General features: G+C 45.5%; 1 protein-coding gene across 3 annotated transcripts in view; it reads left to right on the top strand.

Annotated features, from left to right (window-relative positions):
- Positions 1–20,571, top strand: part of RPS6KA2 (ribosomal protein S6 kinase A2) — a 212,836-nt gene that overhangs the window by 83,039 nt on the left and 109,226 nt on the right. The window contains exon 1 of one of the 3 annotated variants that reach the window (XM_033144162.1): positions 662–809. The exons of the other annotated variants lie outside the window; for them this stretch is intronic. Coding sequence (XP_033000053.1) covers positions 711–809 — 99 coding nt within the window. The 5' untranslated portion in view covers positions 662–710. Of the gene's footprint in view, positions 1–661; positions 810–20,571 lie in introns of those variants that run through there. 3 annotated transcript variants of the gene reach the window in all.

The raw sequence follows: 20,571 nt of genomic DNA, 5'->3' as shown, positions 1-20,571 counted from the left end.
TGACTGACTGACAGGAGAAATCTCCCAGGAGAATCTCCTTTGTCGAGCAGCTCATCTCTTCCCAAATCGGACCAGGATAATTATAGCTCTCCCTCGCTCTGCTGCAGTTTGCAAGCGGCTTAGGGCGGGAGTGCAGCAGGGCGCCTGCTTCCATCGCGCGATCCGGGAGAGCCAGGAAATTGACAAAAGACCTGATTTAACCAAGAGGACAACTAATAGGCACATTTAATATTTATCTCCCATCTGCAAGGGCTGAGGATTTGGAGCTTATAATGCGGGCAGCAAGAGCCCGGCGGCTCCGATTGGACGTAGTAACGGGACCGAAGGCGAGGGAGGGGCGCGAAGAGGGCGGAGAGGCAGCGAGTTGGGATCGCAGTTGCAGCGAGGAAATGTAAACACCGGCGGCGGCGGAGGCGGAGCGAAAAAGGCGCTTCATCTGCTCCGGGCAGCGAGCCGCGGGCGGCGGGGGCGCTTCTGGAGATGCGCCTCGGAGGGGCTTAGCTGTCTCTCTTTCTCTCTCTCCCCGGGACTGGATGAATCCCCGAAGGGACCTTCCTTCTCCTGGCTGCCCAAGTGAGGAAGGCTCGCCCTCCGCTTCTCCTCCTCGAATGGATCTAACGCGGGAGTGTGCCAGGCTGCCTTAGCCTCGCGCGGCCACTGCGGGTCATCTGTCGGCTCCGGTGCCTGCTGCCCTTCCAGACGCCGGGGCAATGGAAATGAGCATGAAGAAGTTCACAGTGCGCAGGTTCTTCTCGGTCTACCTCCGCAAGAAGTCTCGCTCCAAGAGCTCGAGTCTCAGTAGATTTGAGGTAACCAAATAATAATAATACCCGGCACGGTCTTAACTTCACCGGCGTCTGACCAAATGTTCGATGTTCAAGTTCCAAAAGATAGTTTTCTCTCTCTCTTTCCCTCTTAGGCTCATTGCTGCGGAATTTGCTAATGACGTTGCTGGTGCAAGCGTCTTAGGACAAGAGAAAAATTGTGTGAATTAGCCTTTTAAAAAATGGTTTCATTTGTTTATCAAAAGTAATTTCACTTTCCAGCTGAAGGGTAGAAGGTGGTGTTGGGGAACGTTAGAACCAACGAAGTAGAGACCCCACGGGGAAACCATTTTCTCAGTTTTACAACTGTTTCTCTAAAGGTGTGGTCTCTTGCTCATTTTATTCCACCCTCCCTCCAAGGAGCTCAGGGGAGCACACTTAGTTCTCCTACCCTGCCCCCAAGTAATCCTCACCTTGTGAGGTAGGTTAGGCTGAGAGGCCGTGAGTGGCCCAGTGGAGAGTTGAACTGAGTTCTTCCCAGTCCTACTTCCAGACTTTTAACCACTCCCTCTGTTCCCCATGGTGCTGCATTTTTAGCCTGTCTACAGATAGCTGTCCCCTCAAGACCTCTCTTATTTGTGCATGGTAAGGCTAAGGTAGGTTTGTGCTTCAAGCTGAAATAAATAAGACTTCTGTGGAATATGTATGCCCTCCGAGTCCAGTGGCAGGCAGCATCTTCATCCTTTTGGGTCATATCAGTCTTTGAAGCCAGTGATGCACCTGTTCTTTTCGCAACTAGTGTAAGCTGGTACAAGAGATTGTAAAGATTGCTAAGACCCAGTATCACATACATTAGCACAAACGGCATAAAAAATCTACAGAACAAAGCCATGCACGTTTGCCCAGGAGCAAGTCCTACTGAGTAAGGATCCAAGTAGAGTATGCACAGGCAGGGGCGTCGCTGGGAGGGGCGGTGGGGGCGGGACGCCCCCAGTGACAGGGTGAGCAGCGGCGGGTGGGGGTGTCAAGCGGCGGCCCTCCCGCCACTCCCACGCGCCGCTGCTCCCTCCGTCACCCCCGGAGCAGCAGCACATGGATGGGGTGCTTCTGCCGCTTTTTTCGGCGGGGGGGGGCGACCGCGAGGGGGGTTGTCACCCCTCCTCGCTGGTCACCCCCCCCCGCCGAAAAAAAACCGCGGGAGGGCGGGCGGGGAAAGCCTGGAAAGGAAGCAGAGCAGGCGTGTTTAAGCGCCGCTCTGCTTCTTTTTCCGCTTTCCGCGCTTTTTTCGGCGGGGGGGGGGGCCGACCAGCGAGGTGGGGGTCACCCTTGTCACTCCCTCCTCGCTGGCCACCCCCCCCCGCCGAGAAAACCGCGGGGGGGGGCGGGGAAAGCCTGGAAAGGAAGCAGAGCAGGCGCGTTTAAGCGCCGCTCTACTTCTTTTTCCGCTTTCCCGCCGCTTTTTTTCGGCGGGGGGGGCGACCAGCGAGGTGGGGGTCACCCTTGTCACTCCCTCCTCGCTGGTCACCACCCCCCCCCCGCCGAAAAAAACCGCGGGGGGGGGCGGGGAAAGCCTGGAAAGGAAGCAGAGCAGGCGCGTTTAAGCGCCGCTCTGCTTCTTTTTCCGCTTTCCGCCGCTTTTTTTCGGCGGGGGGGGCGACCAGCGAGGTGGGGGTCACCCTTGTCACTCCCTCCTCGCTGGTCACCACCCCCCCCCCGCCGAAAAAACCGCGGGGGGGGGGCGGGGAAAGCCTGGAAAGGAAGCAGAGCAGGCGCGTTTAAGCGCCGCTCTACTTCTTTTTCCGCTTTCCGCCGCTTTTTTCGGCGGGGGGGGCGACCAGCGAGGTGGGGGTCACCCGTCACCCCCTCCTCGCTGGTCACCACCACCCCCCCGCCGAAAAAAAGCCTCGGAAAGGGGGAAATCCCCCCTTTCTGTATACACGTGCGTCGTGACGTCATGATGACGTCACGGCGCGCGCGTCGTGCCCCTCCCCCAGGGGGTGCCTCTGCGCTGCCGCCGCCCCCAGCAGCGCAGAGGCTAGCGACGCCACTGTGCACAGGATTGCAGCTGGACAAGACATGCCAGTACATGCCTACTGAGAAGCCAGCCTCAGCAAGTTCAGTGGGACTTTCCCCCAGGTAAAGATAAGTGTATATTAAACAGAATTGTGGCTATAAAAGGGTTTTCTGCTCTGCTTTTCCAATTCCTCTCTCTTGATCCCAACTACTGCAACTGAGAGTTTTGCTAAGGTACTGTGTTTGATTCTATGGAGGTGTTCCTTGCTCATGGTTGCACTGTTTGAAAATGGATTTTCTTTTGCTGGTCTCTATAAGCTGGCGCCAGTCGCGCTGTGTCTAAACCACAGAGCCTAGGGCTTGCCAATCAGAAGGTTGGTGGTTCAAATCCCCGTGACGGGGTGAGCTCCCGTTGTTCAATCCCTGCTCCTGCCAACCCAGCAGTCGAAAGCACGTCAAAGTGCAAGTAGATAAATAGGTACTGCTCCCGTGGGAAGGTAACCGGCATTTCCGTGCGCTGCTCTGGTTTGCCAGAAAGCCGCTTAGTTATGCTGTCCACATGACCTGGAAGCTGTCTGCAGACAAAACACCAGCTCCCTTGGCCAGTAAAGTGAGATGAGCACCGCAACCCCAGAGTCGTTCGCGACTGGACCTAATAGTCAAGGGTCCCTTTACCTTTACTTTATAAGCTGGCAGCCTTGATAAGTACCTGCATTCAGACCATTCAGTACTGCATTTCCTCTGAGAAGAAACTATTCTTCCAAGAGAGAAGTGAACTGTCAAGAGGATGGGGAAAATGTTTAAGGGCAATTAAGAGTTAAAGGAAGTGGGAACAATGAAATTTTCTGTGTTGGGGTGGATCAAATTTCTTTGTTCTTTCTTGAGGCTGCTTCCTGGCTCTCCACTCAGAAAAACAATATAAAGGTATCTGCATTTTAAAAGCAATTGAAATACAACATAAAACAAGGGATTGCTAAAGTTAAGGCAGGGAAATCCCACCCCTAGTGGTCAGTATTGAACAAAAAGATCTTTTAACAACATTAAATGATGTAAAACTATTTTCAGAACAAGCGGAATGTGCACCTTTTAATTTTTGCTGATCTTAGCAATGCTGACATGCTTCATAGTTAAAAATGCAAAAGCTGCCTTAGGGAACCCATGACCATTCACACCTTTCTTCACTGTCAAGGTGCACGTACATCTATGCTCCAATTAGACAGCTGCTTGATGGAGTTGATGCCAAGTAAATGCCAGCAGTTTTCAGAAGTGGACATCTTCTGAGAAGGCTACCATATGGATTCAGGGCAAGTGAATTGCAATTGGTCATCTATTTTAGCACCCAGTAGGGTTCAAGAGGTGAATGAATGAATCTGTTTATTACAGTCACTGACCAGAGATGTTCAAGAGGTGATTTTTTTAAAAAGAAAAAAAGTGCAAAAATTCCTTCTACTTGACTGTGTTACTTAGGAATACTTTGTTACAATAGTCTTTAATGTTTTTGTTGTCAACTGATTGTGGCAGTGGATTCCTCACCCTCCACTGGGATGGCTCCAATGCTCTCAGTCGTTTTTATAGAAATGTGGGATAGAAATATTGGGAACAGATAATAAGCAATGTGTTTAATAATATTAATAATAATTTATTTATACCTCGCCCATCTGGCTGGGTTTCCCCAGCCACTCTAGGCGGCTCCCAACTGAATATTAAAAACACAATACAGTATTAAACATTAAAAACATCCCTAAACAGGGCTGCCTTCAGATGTCTTTTAAAAGTAAGATAGTTGCTTATTTTCTTGACATCTGATCGGAGGGCGTTCCACAGGGCAGGCGCCACTGCCGAGAAGGCCCTCTGCCTGGTTCCCTGTAACCTCACTTCTCACAATGAGGGAACCGCCAGAAGGTCCTTGGCGCCTACAATTCTTTGTAGGAAAAAAAGTTCCATGTTCAAATGGGGCTTAGTTCTGAGAAGACATGTGTGCATCATGTTACTTATAGTTTAGTTACTAGGTGGCACTGAACTTAATTGTATTTGTTCCTGAGCTCATCCTCCATATGTTAGGACTGGACAGTGGTTAATGTAACACTAGTTCTTTTTTTTAATATTGGAAGGGTGGGGGGGGGGAGGGTAGAAATTACAGTCCAGTTAGCTTAATGCCTGTTCTGGCAAAAATGTCTGGAAATCATTATTAAAGATAGGCTGAGTGGATAGGTGATAAAATGCCAAATGCAATGCAATGCAAACGTGTAAAGTGATACATGTTCAGGCAATGAATCCTAATTCCACACATAAGCTCATGGGGTCTGAACTTGGTGTGTCTTGACCAGGAATGAGTCCTTGGGGTTGTAGTGGGTAGTTCTTTGAAGATGTTGACCCCGTGTGCATCAGTTGTGAAAAGGGAAGATTCCATGCTAAGGATTATTAGGAAAGGAATTGAAATTAAAACTGCCAATTTCACAATGCTGCTATACAAATCTGTAGTGCAACCACACTTGGAATATGGTCTACATGCAGGGGTGCCCAAACTTTTTTCAATGAGGGCCAGATTTGATGAAATGAACATGCGTGAGGGCCGACCAAAGTCATTGAGGTTTTTGTAGGATAGAAGTTGCTGGACTTTTTAAAAGGATTTTACCCCAGGCCATATACAGTGGTACCTCAGGTTACAGACGCTTCAGGTTACAGACACTTCAGGTTATAGACTCCGCTAACCCAGTTACAGGTGGGTAGCCGTGTTGGTCTGCCATAGTCAAAACAAAATCGAAAATTCTTTCTAGTAGCACTATCTTTGAATAACTATCTTTGAATAACCTTCCTAACAATACTATTCTAGTCACTATGGATGTGGTATCTCTGTATACCAACATCCCACACAACGATGGTTTACAACGATGGTTTACAAGCTATAAGGAACACCATTTCAGATAAAACCACAGCAGACTTTGCTACGAAACTCTGTCATTTTGTCCTTACCCACAACAACTTCAAATTTGGTGAGGACCTGTTCCTTCAGATCAACGGCACAGCAATGGGCACCCGCATGGCCCCACAGTATGCCAACATCTTCATGGCAGATTTAGAACAACGTTTCCTAAACTCCTACCCACTCAAACCTCTCTTGTACCTGCGTTACATTGATGATATTTTATTATCTGGACACATGGTCAACAGACCCTGGACACCTTCCACAAGACATTCAATGACTTTCACCCCACCATCAACCTAACTATGAACCAATCTATGGAAGAAATACACTTTTTGGACACTACTATAAAAATACAGGATGGACACATAGACACCACCTTATACCGCAAACCAACTGACCGACAAACATATCTACATGCTTCTAGCTACCATCCCAAACATACCAAACAATCCATTGTATATAGCCAGGCCCTACGTTACAGCCGAATCTGTTCCAACTCTACAGACAGAGACTCTCACCTAAGAGATCTACAGCAAACCTTTTTAGAACTAAAATATCCACCTGATGAAGTTAAACAACAGATCGACAGAGCCAGACTGATACCCAGAGAGAACTTGCTGCAAGACAGACCCAAAAAAGAAAATAACAGAACACCACTAGTCATCACATACAGCTCCCAAGTTAAAACAGTACAACGCATCATCAGAGATCTACAACCTCTCCTAGACAATGACAGTTCTCTTTCTCAAGCTCTGGGAGGAAGACCCTTCATCGCATACAAACAGCCACCCAATCTCAAACAGCTCCTCACCCACAATAATACAAAAACAGGACTCAACATGGACACTGGTACCAGAGCCTGCAATAAACCCAGATGCCAACTTTGCTGCCACATAAACCCGGATAACACCATTACTGGTCCCAACAACATCAAACACACCATCTCAGGACTATTTAATTGCTCATCTTCCAACATTGTGTATGCTATCAAATGCCAACAGTGCCCTTCAGCTCTCTATATTGGACAAACAGGCCAAACCCTACGCCAAAGGATAAATGGACATAAATCTGATATCAGGAATCACAAGACAGAGAAACCAGTAGGAGAACACTTCAATCTCCCAGGACATTCTATAAAAGATCTCAAAGTAGCTGTCTTAATACAAAGAAATTTCAGAAATAGACTGGAAAGAGAAGTGGCTGAATTGCAACTAATCACCAAACTTAAAACCATGGAGAAACCTGGTTTGAACAAAGACATTGGATTCTTATCTCATTATACATAACAAAGCCATCTTTAGCCATCTCACCCCTTCCCTGCAAGACTAATTGCAGCCGTTTAGAGTCGTCAACAGGTTTTCCACACTTATCAGCCTATCACCCATTCCCACCACCCTTCTGAGTAATACCCCTCCCCACTCCCCCACTATATTTAAGGATCTGGTGACTTCTGTTTCAGTGTATCTGAAGAAGTGTGCATGCACACGAAAGCTCATACCAGGAACAAACTCGGTTGGTCTCTAAGGTGCTACTAGAAAGAATTTTCGATTTTGTTTCCGCTAACCCAGAAATAGTACCTCGGGTTAAGACCTTTGCTTCAGGATGAGAACAGAAAGAGAATGTGGATGGAGAAAAGTTTTTCATAACGCTAGAGCTTATGGGCATCCAGTGAAGCTAAATGTTGGAAGATTCAGACAGATGAAAGAAACTACTTCACACAGCACATAGTTAAAACGATTGAATTTGCTCCCAACTTGGATCACATCAGAGGGTTAGAGAAATTCAATGGCTACTAGCTACAGTGGCTCTGTTCTTCTTCCACAATTGCCTCTGAATACGAGTTGCTGGGGATTGCAGGTGGGGAAAGTGAGGTTGTGCTCAGATTCTGCTTGTGGGTTTCCTATAGGCATCTGGTTGGTCACTGTAAGAACAGGATGTTGGACTAGATGGACCTTTGGCCTGATCCTGCAGGGCTCTTCTTATGTTCTCTTTGAGTAGAGTTGGGTTTTTCCTCTTGCTGTTCTGTTCTCATTTAAGAGAGACAATGAAGCTCTTGTCTAGCTTCCTAAATGGTGTGCTCTGTAAGCCTTCTGTGATATGGTGTCAGAAGTCAAAGTTTTAAACCTACGGATTCCAAACCAGACAAAGAAAATGGCATTGTTCCATGCACCAAGACTCCTCAGCTTTCGTGATCCTGCAGCATGGGCTGAATGGAAAGAAAGAGTTGCTTGCTTTAGCCTAGCTGCAAAAAGAGTAAAAAAATAGTGCAAGTGCGTTCCATCCTTTATGGTATGGGGAAAGAAGCCAGCAACATTTATAAATCATTTTCCTTTGCTGAAGAGGGACACAAATACAAGAAGGAGAGTCCTCTGTCCAAGTCTGATGCCCTTTCCTGAAAGGAATGTTGCTTATGAGATTCTGGGTTCAGAATCCTGGAGAAACTTGGTTCATTTGATAGGGTCCTGCATGAACAAACAATGCTATGAGATTGCTGTTTTTTAAAAAAGAGAGGAATACATTTCAAATTGATTGATGTTTGGAATTCTAGACCAAGGGCTTCCTGAAAGAATGCAGTTAATTAGAGAGCACAGCCCTTCACAAAGCTATATAGAGAGCAAGGAAATGTCAGTTGATCAAAACTCAATGGGAAGCAAAAGCAGCTTGGGAGTGACTTGGAAGAGATTATTTCTCCACCCCAAAACATTAGAAGCAGTTGCATCTGCCATTTTGAAATGGATATTTTACTCCTTCTGTCTCTGCAAAAGCATCACAAGTGGGAGCCTCAAAACAGCAGTCTGGCCGTTTTAAATACTGGTGGTGGGGAGGATTGCATCCTTTGTTTGTTAGTTGGTCTGTTAAATTAATACCCCACTCTTCCTTCCAAAGCAGCCCAGGGCAGCAAGCACACAAGCAATGTAACAATGAAAGCATTTAAAAACAATTCCAAAACAGATGCAGACTGGGAAAGATCTTCACTTAGAAGGCTTGCTGAAAGAGGAGGGTCTTCAGTTGGTGCTGAAAAGACAACAGAGACAGTGGCTTTCAGATAGCATGCACAAGTTGTGGAGAAGTTCAAGGCATTGTGTGGTGTGGGGGTTGATCAACAAGATAAGTACATTGTAGGGAATATTGAAAAATAGGTCAATTTGCCACTATGTGTTATACCCAAATAGTGCAAGAAGTAACCACTACATTGGACAGGTATTTTTTATTAGGCTTTATATTTTGTATTTTGTAAAGACCCTGATGCTCCATGGAGAATAAACTTTACAATTTGTGGGACATCAGTTAATTCCAAAATGTGTTCAGGAGTTGGTGCCATGGTTATTTCAAAAGATTCTGGAACTCTTGCATGAGGCAGAAACTGTTTTATGCAGCCCAACAGGTATCCTGTTCTGTCTTGTATGCCTTGCCAGAAAAACAAGCTATGAAGAGAAGCAGGTCACACTCACCATGTAAAGGTAAAGGTAAAGGGACCCCTGACCATTAGGTCCAGTTGTGTCCAACTCTGGGGTTGCGGCGCTCATCTCACATTAATGGCCGAGGGAGCTGGCGTAGAGCTTCCAGGTCATGTGGCCAGCATGACAAATCCGCTTCTGGCGAACCAGAGCAGACCACGGAAACACCATTTACCTTCCCGCCGGAGCAGTACCTATTTATCTACTTGCATGATTTCCTCAGTCATGGAGTAGCTGCCTGGATGGAACTAATTCAAACATTAGGAGAAGTAGAGGTCTTCGGAGACAGTGGTCAGCTAAAAAGTGATAATGTTTTAAGACCTGGTGTCAAATCGTATGGTGTTCAGACATCATACAGAGTCCCTACTCCATGGGTAGGCAAACTAAGGCTCGGGGGCTGGATCCGGCCCAATTGCCTTCTAAATCCGGCTTGCAGACGGTCTGGGAATCAGTGTGTTTTTACATGAGTAGAATGTGTCCTTTTAATTAAAATGCATCTCTGGGTTATTTGTGGGGCCTGCCTGGTGTTTTTACATGAGTAGAATGTGTGCTTTTATTTAAAATGCATCTCTGGGTTATTTGTGGGGCATAGGAATTCGTTCATATCCCCCCCAAAAAAAATTGTCTGGCCCCCCACAAGTTCTGAAGGACAGTGGACCAGCCCCCTGCTGAAAAAGTTTGCTTGTCAAACTGTTTGCAAAATGCAACTATTTTTCCTTCTGCCTATCTCGTCACCTGCTCAAATTCTGCCCTTCCCTTCTGAAACTCTGGCCTTTTGTCTCTGCTATCTCTCTCTCTCTCTCATCTCAGGGAAAGGCTTTCTCCATTTGCTGTCCGGCCCAGAGAGTCTTGGTTAATGGCCTTCTTAATGGGACATAACTCATTTTTTTGTGCTCTTTTAATGGTGCATCTCTCCAGGCAATTCAGGAAGCCAGCCTGGCTTAGAAAACAAAACAAAAAAATCACATGGTTTATTTTTAACATGCTAAATTGAATGTCTGGCACCTTCTCTTAATTCTAACATTTACTAAATCTGGGACACATGGTTGTCTTGGACCCACAAACTCTGGCGTCCAAAGTCTATAACAATATTTTCCAAATTGGGTGTCTCATGCAGGCTTAACCAGAGCATTAAATTGGCTGCTACTTTGTGGGAGATTTGTTTTAAATGCTTCCTACTTGGAATCACACAAGTGCCTCTGAATTTTTTCAAAGGAAGGTGGCAGAACTGCTTAGATACATAAAAGGAGTTATTGGGCCATGCCCAGCACTGCAATTCCATTGGCAGAAGTTCAGTGTGTGCAACAGAACTTCTTCCTCTCCTGTCCCCTCCAGCCACCCTGCACACCCTCAGAACTGGCTTTGGAAGATTATGAGACCACCGGGAGTGGATTTTGATGGTGCACAGTGGGAGGAGAGGAAACAGAAGCCCTGTGGCACCAGTGGATCTCCACTGGCACAGGATAGGAAACAATCCATTGTCTTCATGGACTTCATCCTAATAATTGGCATGCCAGTGGAAGAAGATGAGCAAGCTCAAGTCTTCATAGCAGGGTGAGGAATTGAGAAACAGTCCTGAATTCTAGGAAATCTTGTTATTCTTCCAAGTCAATGAGTCAGGGGGAAATAAAAGAAACTAAACTTCCAGAGTTCATGTTGGAACAGCTTAGAGTGCAAGAACAGCTTTCGAAGCAGCCTTTGGCTTTAACATCCATGGTTCTTTTCCTTTAATCCCACCTCATAGCTCAGTAAGTTTGTGAAAGCATGGAGAAGGGGCAAGAAGAGAAATAGGCAAACTGTGCCAATGCTTTACAAGCCAAGGCAAAATTTCTACCGAGGCAACACGTGGCTTGGATATTTCTGAACTGGGGATGTTTGGGGAGTTAGGAGGGAATCAAAAGTTATTTTCTATCCCTAGTTTGAGCCACTTGCCATATGGCTGGTATAATATGGCTCGCTCAGTCCTATATTAATTAAATCTGCACTTTGCAGAGGAATGCCAGTAGACAGTGTCATTATGATTCCCTGTTACTCCACAGATTTACAGTAAAAGCTGCAGATTATTGTTTGGCTTCCACCCTATTTGATTTCTGCAGAGTCTTAATGGTGATGTCAATGCAGCATTCATCAAGACTCTAAAAAAAATTAAAACTCCAAACAATGAGCACATAGTTACTTCACTCTGTTACATTGACTTGCATGGCACCCACAGACATTTGAATGATATGATGCCCAGATATACACAATGTATTCAATTTATTTTAGCATAAGAGACCCTTTGGCATCTATTAGACTGAGCAAAAGCAAAACAGGACAATTAGAAAGCGAAAAGGAAGCCAGATGCATATGACTAAAGACATTCTCATTCAGCATTGTGGTCTAACCAAAACAATAAACCTCAATACACATCTAACACCAAATCCATTAACAAATTTGCAAGCCAGGGAATTAAAATTATTCTAATTTTTATAGGAACACTGCCTACATATTCTGAAATTCAAATGTCCGAAAAATCCCAGGGTGCCTGAATTTTTTTTTGGACACATCTTTTCATAATAGGCATCTTACTCTTGCAAATGTAATGTGTTTGCTTTTATTTTCCCATTTCCTTCGTGGCCAGTGAGCTGATCATATAAATTCCACTACGATAGATGTATGATCTGTTTAAATAACTGGAGTGCAGAATTGACTTAACCTGACAGTGTATATCGAATCCTGCATTTCTGATTGTTTTCAGTGATTAAGTGGCAGCATTGCCCAAACGTTGGCCTATTTTCTCTTTACTTTTAAGCAGTAGTGGCTTAGAAACCCTAATAAAAGTTCTAGCCCAGAGTGGTCCAGCTTTTCAGACCAAGTGAGCCACAAGAGTACCTTGGAACAGAACCCGAGGGCCACACATTGAATTAAATTTCCATTTCATAAATTTAAGTGTTTGCAATATAGTTAATGTTGTTTGATATACACAATATATATAATTAAATACACAAATAATAGATTTAATTTGTTTATTTGTTAAACAGCATTTAATACACAAACAGACGTATGTGCTTTCATTAGCAACCTGACATTGGTTCACTGTCAGGATAAAAAGGTGGGGCATGAATAAATATAAGCTCCCCGCTTACCTCTCAGAGACAGCAGCACAGCCAAAGGGCCTCCCTTGCAAGTCATGCCAGGCACTGGGAGAGGAGCTGCTGTCCCAGGAGCACCCATGCTCAAACCACCCAATACCTGGGAGGCCCTTGCTCATGCTGCCATGGGCAAGGTTAGAGGGTGAGGAGGGACAGGGCTGGCCTCAAAGGGTCTGAATGAGTCACAAGAAGCACCATTTCCTCACAAGAACAGCAAGGGAGGGCAACTCGAACCACTTTAAGATGTCTTGAATGTTACTGAGGGCCACATGTGCATTGGCTCTCCAGGGTTTCCATGGAGGCACAGGTTAATTCTGTGTCTAGGGCAGCTGTCTACCAGCTCCATCTGGTATGCAGGCTGAGACCCTACCTGCCCGCGGACTGTCTTGCCAGAGTGGTGCATGCTCCGCTTATCTCCCGCTTGGACTACTGCAACGCGCTCTACATGGGGCTACCATTGAAGGTGACCCAGAAACTACAACTAATCCAGAATGCAGCAGCTAGACTGGTGACTGGGAATGGCCGCTGAGACCATATAACACCTGTCCTGAAAGACCTACATTGGCTCCCAGTATGTTTCCGAGCACAATTCAAAGTATTGGTGCTGACCTTTAAAACCCTAAACGGCTTTGACCGAGTATACCTAAAGGAGTGTCTCCACCCCCGTCGTTCTGCCTGGACACTGAGGTCCAGCTCTGAGGGCCTTCTGGTGGTTCTCTCCCTGCAAGAAGTGAGGTTACAGGGAACTAGGCAGAGGGCCTTCTCGGTAGTTGAACCCACCCCGTGGAATGCTCTCCCATTAGATTTCAAGGAAGTAAACAACTATCTGACTTTTAGAAGACATCTGAAGGCAACCCTGTTTAGGGAAGTTTTAAATGTCTGGTGTTTTACTGCTTTTTTATTATTATTATCATTAATTCTGTTGGGAGCCACCCAGAATGGCTGGGGAAACCCAGCCAGATGGACGGGGTATAAATAATAAATTATTATTATTTATTATTATTATTATTAAAGCTGAGGATTGAACCTAGGGCCTTCTGCATGCAGAGCAAGTATTCTACCTCTGAGCTGTGACTATTTCTAGGGAGGATGACAGAGACAGCATCTAGTGTGGTCCGCTCACCTCATTTGCAAGCTAAGTTAACTTCATGGGTGTAGCCAGGATTTATTTTTGGGGGTGGGGCAGACTTTATGTTGGGGGGCAGAATCAAGTTATCTGTGACACAATTGCATTTTTATTTATTTACCTAATTGGGGGCAGCTGCCCCCCACCCCACCCCACCCCCTGGCTATACCCATGGTTATCCTCTGCCCCTTCCTGCAACACCCCCAGCCCTCTTCCCTCTGCCCCACATTTTCTCCTTATGTTGACAATGTCCTACCTTCATTGGTGTTTTGACTGATGATGCACCACCAGCAAAATCATGGTGCAACTCCATTCATTGGGCTTGACACAGCATAACATTCCTGTCTGTGTTTTAACTGTTGTAAAATGTTTTTGCTTTGCTTTTTATTGTTGATCTCTTTGCCACCCTGGGCTCCTTGGAGAGGAAGGGAGGGTTATATATAAAAGAACCAATGAATAATAAAAATAAACCATAAGTTTCTCCCTCTTCCATCACAGAGGGACTTGGGTAGCTAGGTGTAGAAGAGGACAGGGCTGCTTTACCTTAGTTGTGTGTAACTTCCAAGTGTAACTTGTATGATAACCTGCTCAAATTCCCTCTTCTACCCAATCATTAAAGGTGCAGCAGCTCTCTCCTCTTTTGCATGTGACCAACCTAGATGAATTTAATAGCAATCTTATCTCTGCCCAACAAGTCTAGGATAAACTTGCATTGTTTTTTTTTGTTTTTGTTTTTTTTTGAAGTTGCAGGTACATTTTTTATTGTTTTTAAAAATATTTTTATTAAGGATTTTCTTGTTTTACAAAGGTATATTCAATGTCTCTCTCGTATTTTTCCATGTAACGTTTTTACACATCAGTTTCGTTTGTTGAGACATTAGGAAGAGAAAGGGGGAGAAAGGTGGGCGGAATGGAGAGATGAGTTGGGTGGGGTGGGGGTGGGGTGGGGATGTTTCTACTTTACTTAATATATGTAGGGTTTGGTGCCAGCATCATTTGTGCAGGTTCTTCGTTGTTCACTTGTGTTCCTTCGGTGGTGAGAGAGGTCGGCGTTGGCGTAGGGTGTGGTTGTTCATTTGTGGCTGGCTGTGGTGGTCTTTGGTTTCCTGTGTGAGTGGGGTGTGTGAGTGTTTTTGATCAAGTCAGCCATATTGATTTGTATGCTGTCGGTAGATTTTTGTCAATGTCTTTTTGGGCTGCGTGTGTGATGAAGGGGAACCATACCGGGGTGAAGTCGTCTTCTTCTGTTTGTCCTTGTGTCAGTTTCAGCTTACTGGTTACCAGTAGTTTTTCTAGTAGGGCTGTTTCCCATACTACTTGGTACCATTGGTCCATGCTTACTCCTGACAGGTCTCTCCAGTGTCTGGTTATGAAGTTTCTGGCTGCTGAGAGTAAGTGGGTTATGAGATAAACTTGCATTGTTTATTATTTTACTCTTTACCCATTTAATTTCCCATTCATTGTAAACATTTGTTTCTCTAAAGAAAACTCAGTAAATGCTAAGACAGCAGCTCTTTTTTGTTTACTTTTTAGTGAGGAATCCTCATGAGCAATTAGCTGTACATTTATATAAAAAGAGGCAGAATTCATAAATGAAATGGTATCTGCATGTAGATCTTTAAATTATTCTCAGAGCAGTTTCATATTTCAAGACCAATGCCTATTTCCATGAATCCCCCTTTCGCTTTGCAGCGGAACAATCAATGTTCCCCGTTGCATTATAATACTGAATCTCTTTGCATAAACTTTGTTGTTGCTGCCAACTAAGAGAGTAGAGGGAAATGTTGTAGGCATGACTACAACATAGACAAGGTGTGACAGACCTAATAGATTGCTTTTGGAATAAAAATGAATGAAGAATTTACTTGACAAAAATGGCCTCAATAAATGAGAAGAAAATTGAGGCACATAGCCCATGAACATCTAGAATAAAATGTAAATTTGGTTTTACATTTTTAGTTCCTCCCCTCCCCATTTGTGTATATCAAAATGTACAGTTCAGCACAATTGAAATATCCCATATTGTGTGGGTTCCTGTGGCTTCAGAAGCTTTGTTGATGTTGTAGACCAGATCATGCATGCATAGAGATTTCTTGTGCTGACATAACATTAGAACACCACATCGATACAGTATGCATCTGTGTATTTACAGCACAGCTACAAGTCTGATGAAGCCACTAGCATTATAACAGAATCCTATAGGATGCTGGCTTGGAGCCACAAACTGAACAACAAATCATCAATGCGTGCAAGTTATTCTTAAAATCCAACGCCATATCTATTAATCTTACATAACCAGTTTGGTGTAGTGGTTAAGAGCGGCAGACTCGTAATCTGGGGAACCGGGTTCGTGTCTGCACTCCTCCACATGCAGCTGCTGGGTGACCTTGGGCTAGTCACACTTCTCTGAAGTCTCTCAGCCCCACTCACCTCACAGAGTGTTTGTTGTGGGGGAGGAAGGGAAAGGAGAATGTTAGCCGCTTTGAGACTCCTTCGGGTAGTGAAAAGCGGGATATCAAATCCAAACTCTTCTTCTTCTTCTTCTTCTGACCAGAAGCGATCTTTAACAGACCCTCTCTGTTAGTTTTCAGTGATGGGGGAAGCTCATACAGGGGGCCCTTGGCAGTCACCCATTTAAAAGTGCCTGGGAAAACTGCTGGTGCTCAGAAAATGTTAGCATGGTCGCAATTGTGGATTTAAGATTTCTCTTCTTGGATGCTAACAGGATAAAGGAATTACACTCTGGTTTACATTGGCTCTGCAATCCAGCAGACTCCGAAACTGTAATCTTGCATACACTAAGAGGAGAATGAAGCAAGAAGTAGTTGCCAATTTAAATCTGAGAACAATAGCTAAAACCCGTATCATTTCCTTCTTAAACAAGATAAATGGTTTAGCGCGGTACAGGGGTCACAATATATACCTTAAATTGAGGAAGATTTGGACGTAGTTCCGTATTGCATAATTCCTTTTTGCACTTAGACAAACATGTGCCAGACCCAGCCACCCGCAAAGGAGTATAAATTAGTGGAAAGCAGCATATAAAGCAGCATGTGGGGTTCAGTATAGGCCAACATTTTATTGGGCCACTTTTTACATGAGGAAAGGCATGATCCAGCTTGTTTTCCCAAAAGGAGACACATTTGTGATGACTCACAGGTGTCTCAAGATGTCAGGAAACAGCAATTGGGAACAGAAAGCAGCTATACGCCAGCTGGCTCCACAATAATGGAAGCAGTCGAGCACACGCCAGAACAAACCTAACCAGATATTGTACTTAAAAAGACTATTTAATATATATGCCAACATTCTGTCATACTCCAGTGTGACCAAGAAACAACTCAAGACAAGGCTTTGCAAACAGGGGCAGGTTTAATTCTCAGTTGTGAGAGTCAATGGAGTCACTAAGGGCAGGGAGCAGATTAAATGGTTGATGCATGTCCCTTTACTTTCTTCCATATAAGTGAATTGTTGATATTCGCTTATAAGGGAGAAAGTGGAGACCTAGAAGATTTATATAAGGTAAAGGTAAAGGGACCCCTGACCATTAGGTCCAGTCGTGTCCGACTCTGGGGTTGCGGCACTCATCTTGTGTTACTGGCTGAGGGAGCCGGCGTACAGCTTCCACGTCATGTGGCCAGCATGACAAAGCCGCTTCTGGCAAACCAGAGCAGTGCACGGAAACGCTGTTTACCTTCCTGCCGGAGTGGTACCTGTCTACTTGCACTTTTGAAGTGCTTTCGAACTGCTAGGTGGGCAGGAGCAGGGACCAAGCAACGGGAGCTCACCCCGTTGCGGGGATTCGAACCGCCGACCTTCTGATCAGCAAGCCCTAGGCTCTGTGGTTTAACCCACAGCACCACCCGCGTCCCAACCCAAAATCCTAGCATTTATTAATTTTAGTGTTTAGGGGAACACCCCCAATTCTGTAACAATATATATAAGGAAATAGTTAGCACATATTTTATTTCCTTTTAGATTTACAAAGAACTCATACAAAATGCATCGTGTAAGGACTGGCTAAATAAGTTACACTGAAATTATAGACTAGATATAAGGCAGAATGGCTGACGTAGTTAGATTCATTTGGCAAATCTGCACACACATTATCTAAGCACTTCTTAATCTTAAACAACCATTTAATCAGACAATGACAGAATTTCGCATGCAACAATACAGCCACAATAATTAGTACATTCCATTATGTACTAGAGGCCAAATTAATAGTGCTATCTGTTTCTCTGGCATTTTATTTAGATGTTGCAGATGAGAATACTAATTTTTTCTCATTAACAATATTTTTTTATTTAAACTTTCTTTTGTCTTAACATTCAGCTTGGTCCTCTGCAGAATAACTTGGAAAGAAGTCCTACTGAGTACAGTGGCAGTTACTCCCAGGTCCATGTGCATGGGAGTGCAGCTGCTGTTTCTCTTTTTTTACTTGGCAATTCCAAAGCCAAGTTTATTTATTGTAGAATCAATTGAACCATGAAGTTAGAGGGGTCTAGTAAGCTGCCATGTATAGTTCCCTGCATGATGAAGGAATCCCAGATCACAAGCATTCCCAACAAATGACTGCCTGGTCTCTGCATGAAGACCTCCGGCAAACGAGAGCTACCCTTCACCTCCCATCCACCACGAACCAGTTATCAAATTGCTCTTACTCTTGATGGTTCTCTTGATGATCAGCTGATATCTACCCTGTAACCAAAGTCCATTAAATCTAGTCCCACCATTGCACTTGACTTAATGAGGCACCAAGATACGAGCCCCTGAACCCCATTTCGGAGATGCCCCCACTCCATTTTAGAGATTCAACTTTGCTTGAACTTTGCTTCAACTTTGCCAGCTAAAATCCTTACATTGCAGCTTCTTAGATAAACTTAGACATATCAGCAGTTTCAGCAGTTCAGCAGTTCAGCAGAATGCCAGTAAACGGCCGACCACAGACTTCCTCTTTTTTAAGAATCTGTCTGGGTAGCTAACCACAACTCACCCTGTGACCAAGCCATTTCCTGTGAACATCAGCAGAAGCCAAAATAAGGTCCCAGGTGCAGTTGGGGGTCAACGGCTAGGCATTTAGGCACTGTAATAATAGCATATAGCACCTCCTGGCGGCTAAAGCAGCTTGAAACAGACAAAGGCAGCCGGACAAAGGAAATGTTCTGATTTGCTAACGCAGTATTATAATATTAGTTCTGATAGGCCAGGAGGAGGGATTTAGGAGGAGCTTTACTATGTCATAGAGAGTACTTAAGCTTGCCCCACAGGAGGTGGGGTGTGCATTTGCCTTTTGCTTACTGAATGCACCTTATTGCAATAAAGAGACTTTTTTTCTGAAAACTTTGCTGCCTGAAATATTTTCGTCTGGTCTTATTGGGTCAAGGCATACAGGCGTAACATTTCTGGTGCCGTCAAGGACTCGGATCGGGCCTTAAGCCCTCGACCAGAGGCAGCCCCCTTGCCTCCAGGTAGGGCGACAGGTGTTGGTCAACAGCTCTGTGACCTTGTGCGCACCACCTCAGTCTTAAGAGTTGGAAGGGATCAGAAGGCATCTTGACCCCCCTCCGCCCTGCAAGGAGTGGCAACGGACAAAGAACCGGGGAGACAGGGAAGACAGCCGGCTTTTGGTGAGTACTGACCCTCTATATTAATTAGAGGAAGGGGGACTTGATCTCTCCCCAGCGTATGGTATTAGCCAGCAGGTAAGCGGTCCTCTGGCGAACCCATATACGCAGAGGTAGGGCAGGTAGGACAGGTAGGGCAGGTAGATACATAGATATGTGTAGGTAGGCAAGAAAGGACAAAAAGGGGAAAACTTTGGGAGGTATATGTGTGTGGTGTGTGAATAAGGTACTCCAGTGATTGTGTGTATGCATGAGAGGCCGGGGCGTTAGTGCCACTAGCCAAGCGACGTGTGGAGAAAGGTGTGTGATTGTACCCTGGTAGGAGCGGAGTACCTCAGCAGCCCAGGATGGGAGGAGGGTCCAGCAAAGGGACTCCCCTCCAGTGTTTTCTGGACCATTGGAAGGAAGCCACAGAGGGCGACGATTGGGGATTCCCGTTGAGGAAAGAATGCCTACGATCCCTGTGTGAAGTAGACTGGCCAACACAGGGTACAGGCTGGCCCTCCGAGGGAAGCTTTGATGAGAATCTCATTAATCCCTTATGGCGGACTATAATTGACAATCATCCAGACCAGATCCCATATATCTCAACGTGGAAGGATGCTGTAGACCATAATCCCCCTTGGCTGCGAGGGTGCAGAAAATTGCCACCAAGGGCTAAGATCTGCAGTGTACAGAAGTTAGCAAAACACCCGCCAGTACTGGACAGTCAAGAAGAGGAGCTTATGGTTCCGCGGCCACCCCCTTATGCGCCCCTAGTACAACAGCCTCAGAACGCAGACCCACCGGCTGGGGCAGAAGGGGGACAGGGGAATAGGGTGAAGGTCCCTAACACCCAAACCCTGGAAGAAATATACCCAAACCTCAGAGAATTAAGGGAAAAGATAAGCCGGTATAGGTCCTCCAATCCTAAGCATAAAAGTGCAGCGGCAGCCTACAGCAGGGCCCGTAATCAGGCACTGAAAGACTATGCAAAAAGGTGCAAGGAAGCACCACCAGAAGACCTAATTGCCCCCCTTCGGGTGGTATGGGACAATCCGCCCCCACCTGGTGACAATGCCCCACCCCGGACGTACACCATGCAGTATGTTCCCTTTACCACCACAGATTTGATGAATTGGAAGGTACACACACCACCCTTTAGTGAAAAACCTAAAGCTATGGTGGATTTAATGGCATCTATCTTCGCTGCCCACGAACCAACCTGGCCAGATTGCCAGCAGTTGCTGAATACCCTTTTTACCACAGAGGAAAGAAGGAGGATAGATCAACAAGCATTAGAACACTTGAAGGAACAGAGAGTGTTAGAAACAGATTGGCCCACTCGATATCCATCGTCTGATCCCAAATGGAACGCAAACAATGATGGAGACCGAAACGCCCTGAAAGCATATAGGGAAACTCTCCTACAAGGTATTCGAAGGGCAGCTAGGAAGCCAACAGACCTGTCCAAGGTCTCGGCTGTGACCCAGAAGGCAGATGAGAGCCCTGGAGATTTTCTGGAACGGTTAATGGAAGCCTATAGA

The sequence above is a fragment of the Lacerta agilis genome, chromosome 3 (assembly GCF_009819535.1).
Source record: "Lacerta agilis isolate rLacAgi1 chromosome 3, rLacAgi1.pri, whole genome shotgun sequence".
NCBI classification, from domain to species: domain Eukaryota; kingdom Metazoa; phylum Chordata; class Lepidosauria; order Squamata; family Lacertidae; genus Lacerta; species Lacerta agilis.
The sequence above is the reverse complement of the archived record's forward strand: the minus strand, read 5'-3'. Positions and strand labels throughout refer to the sequence as shown.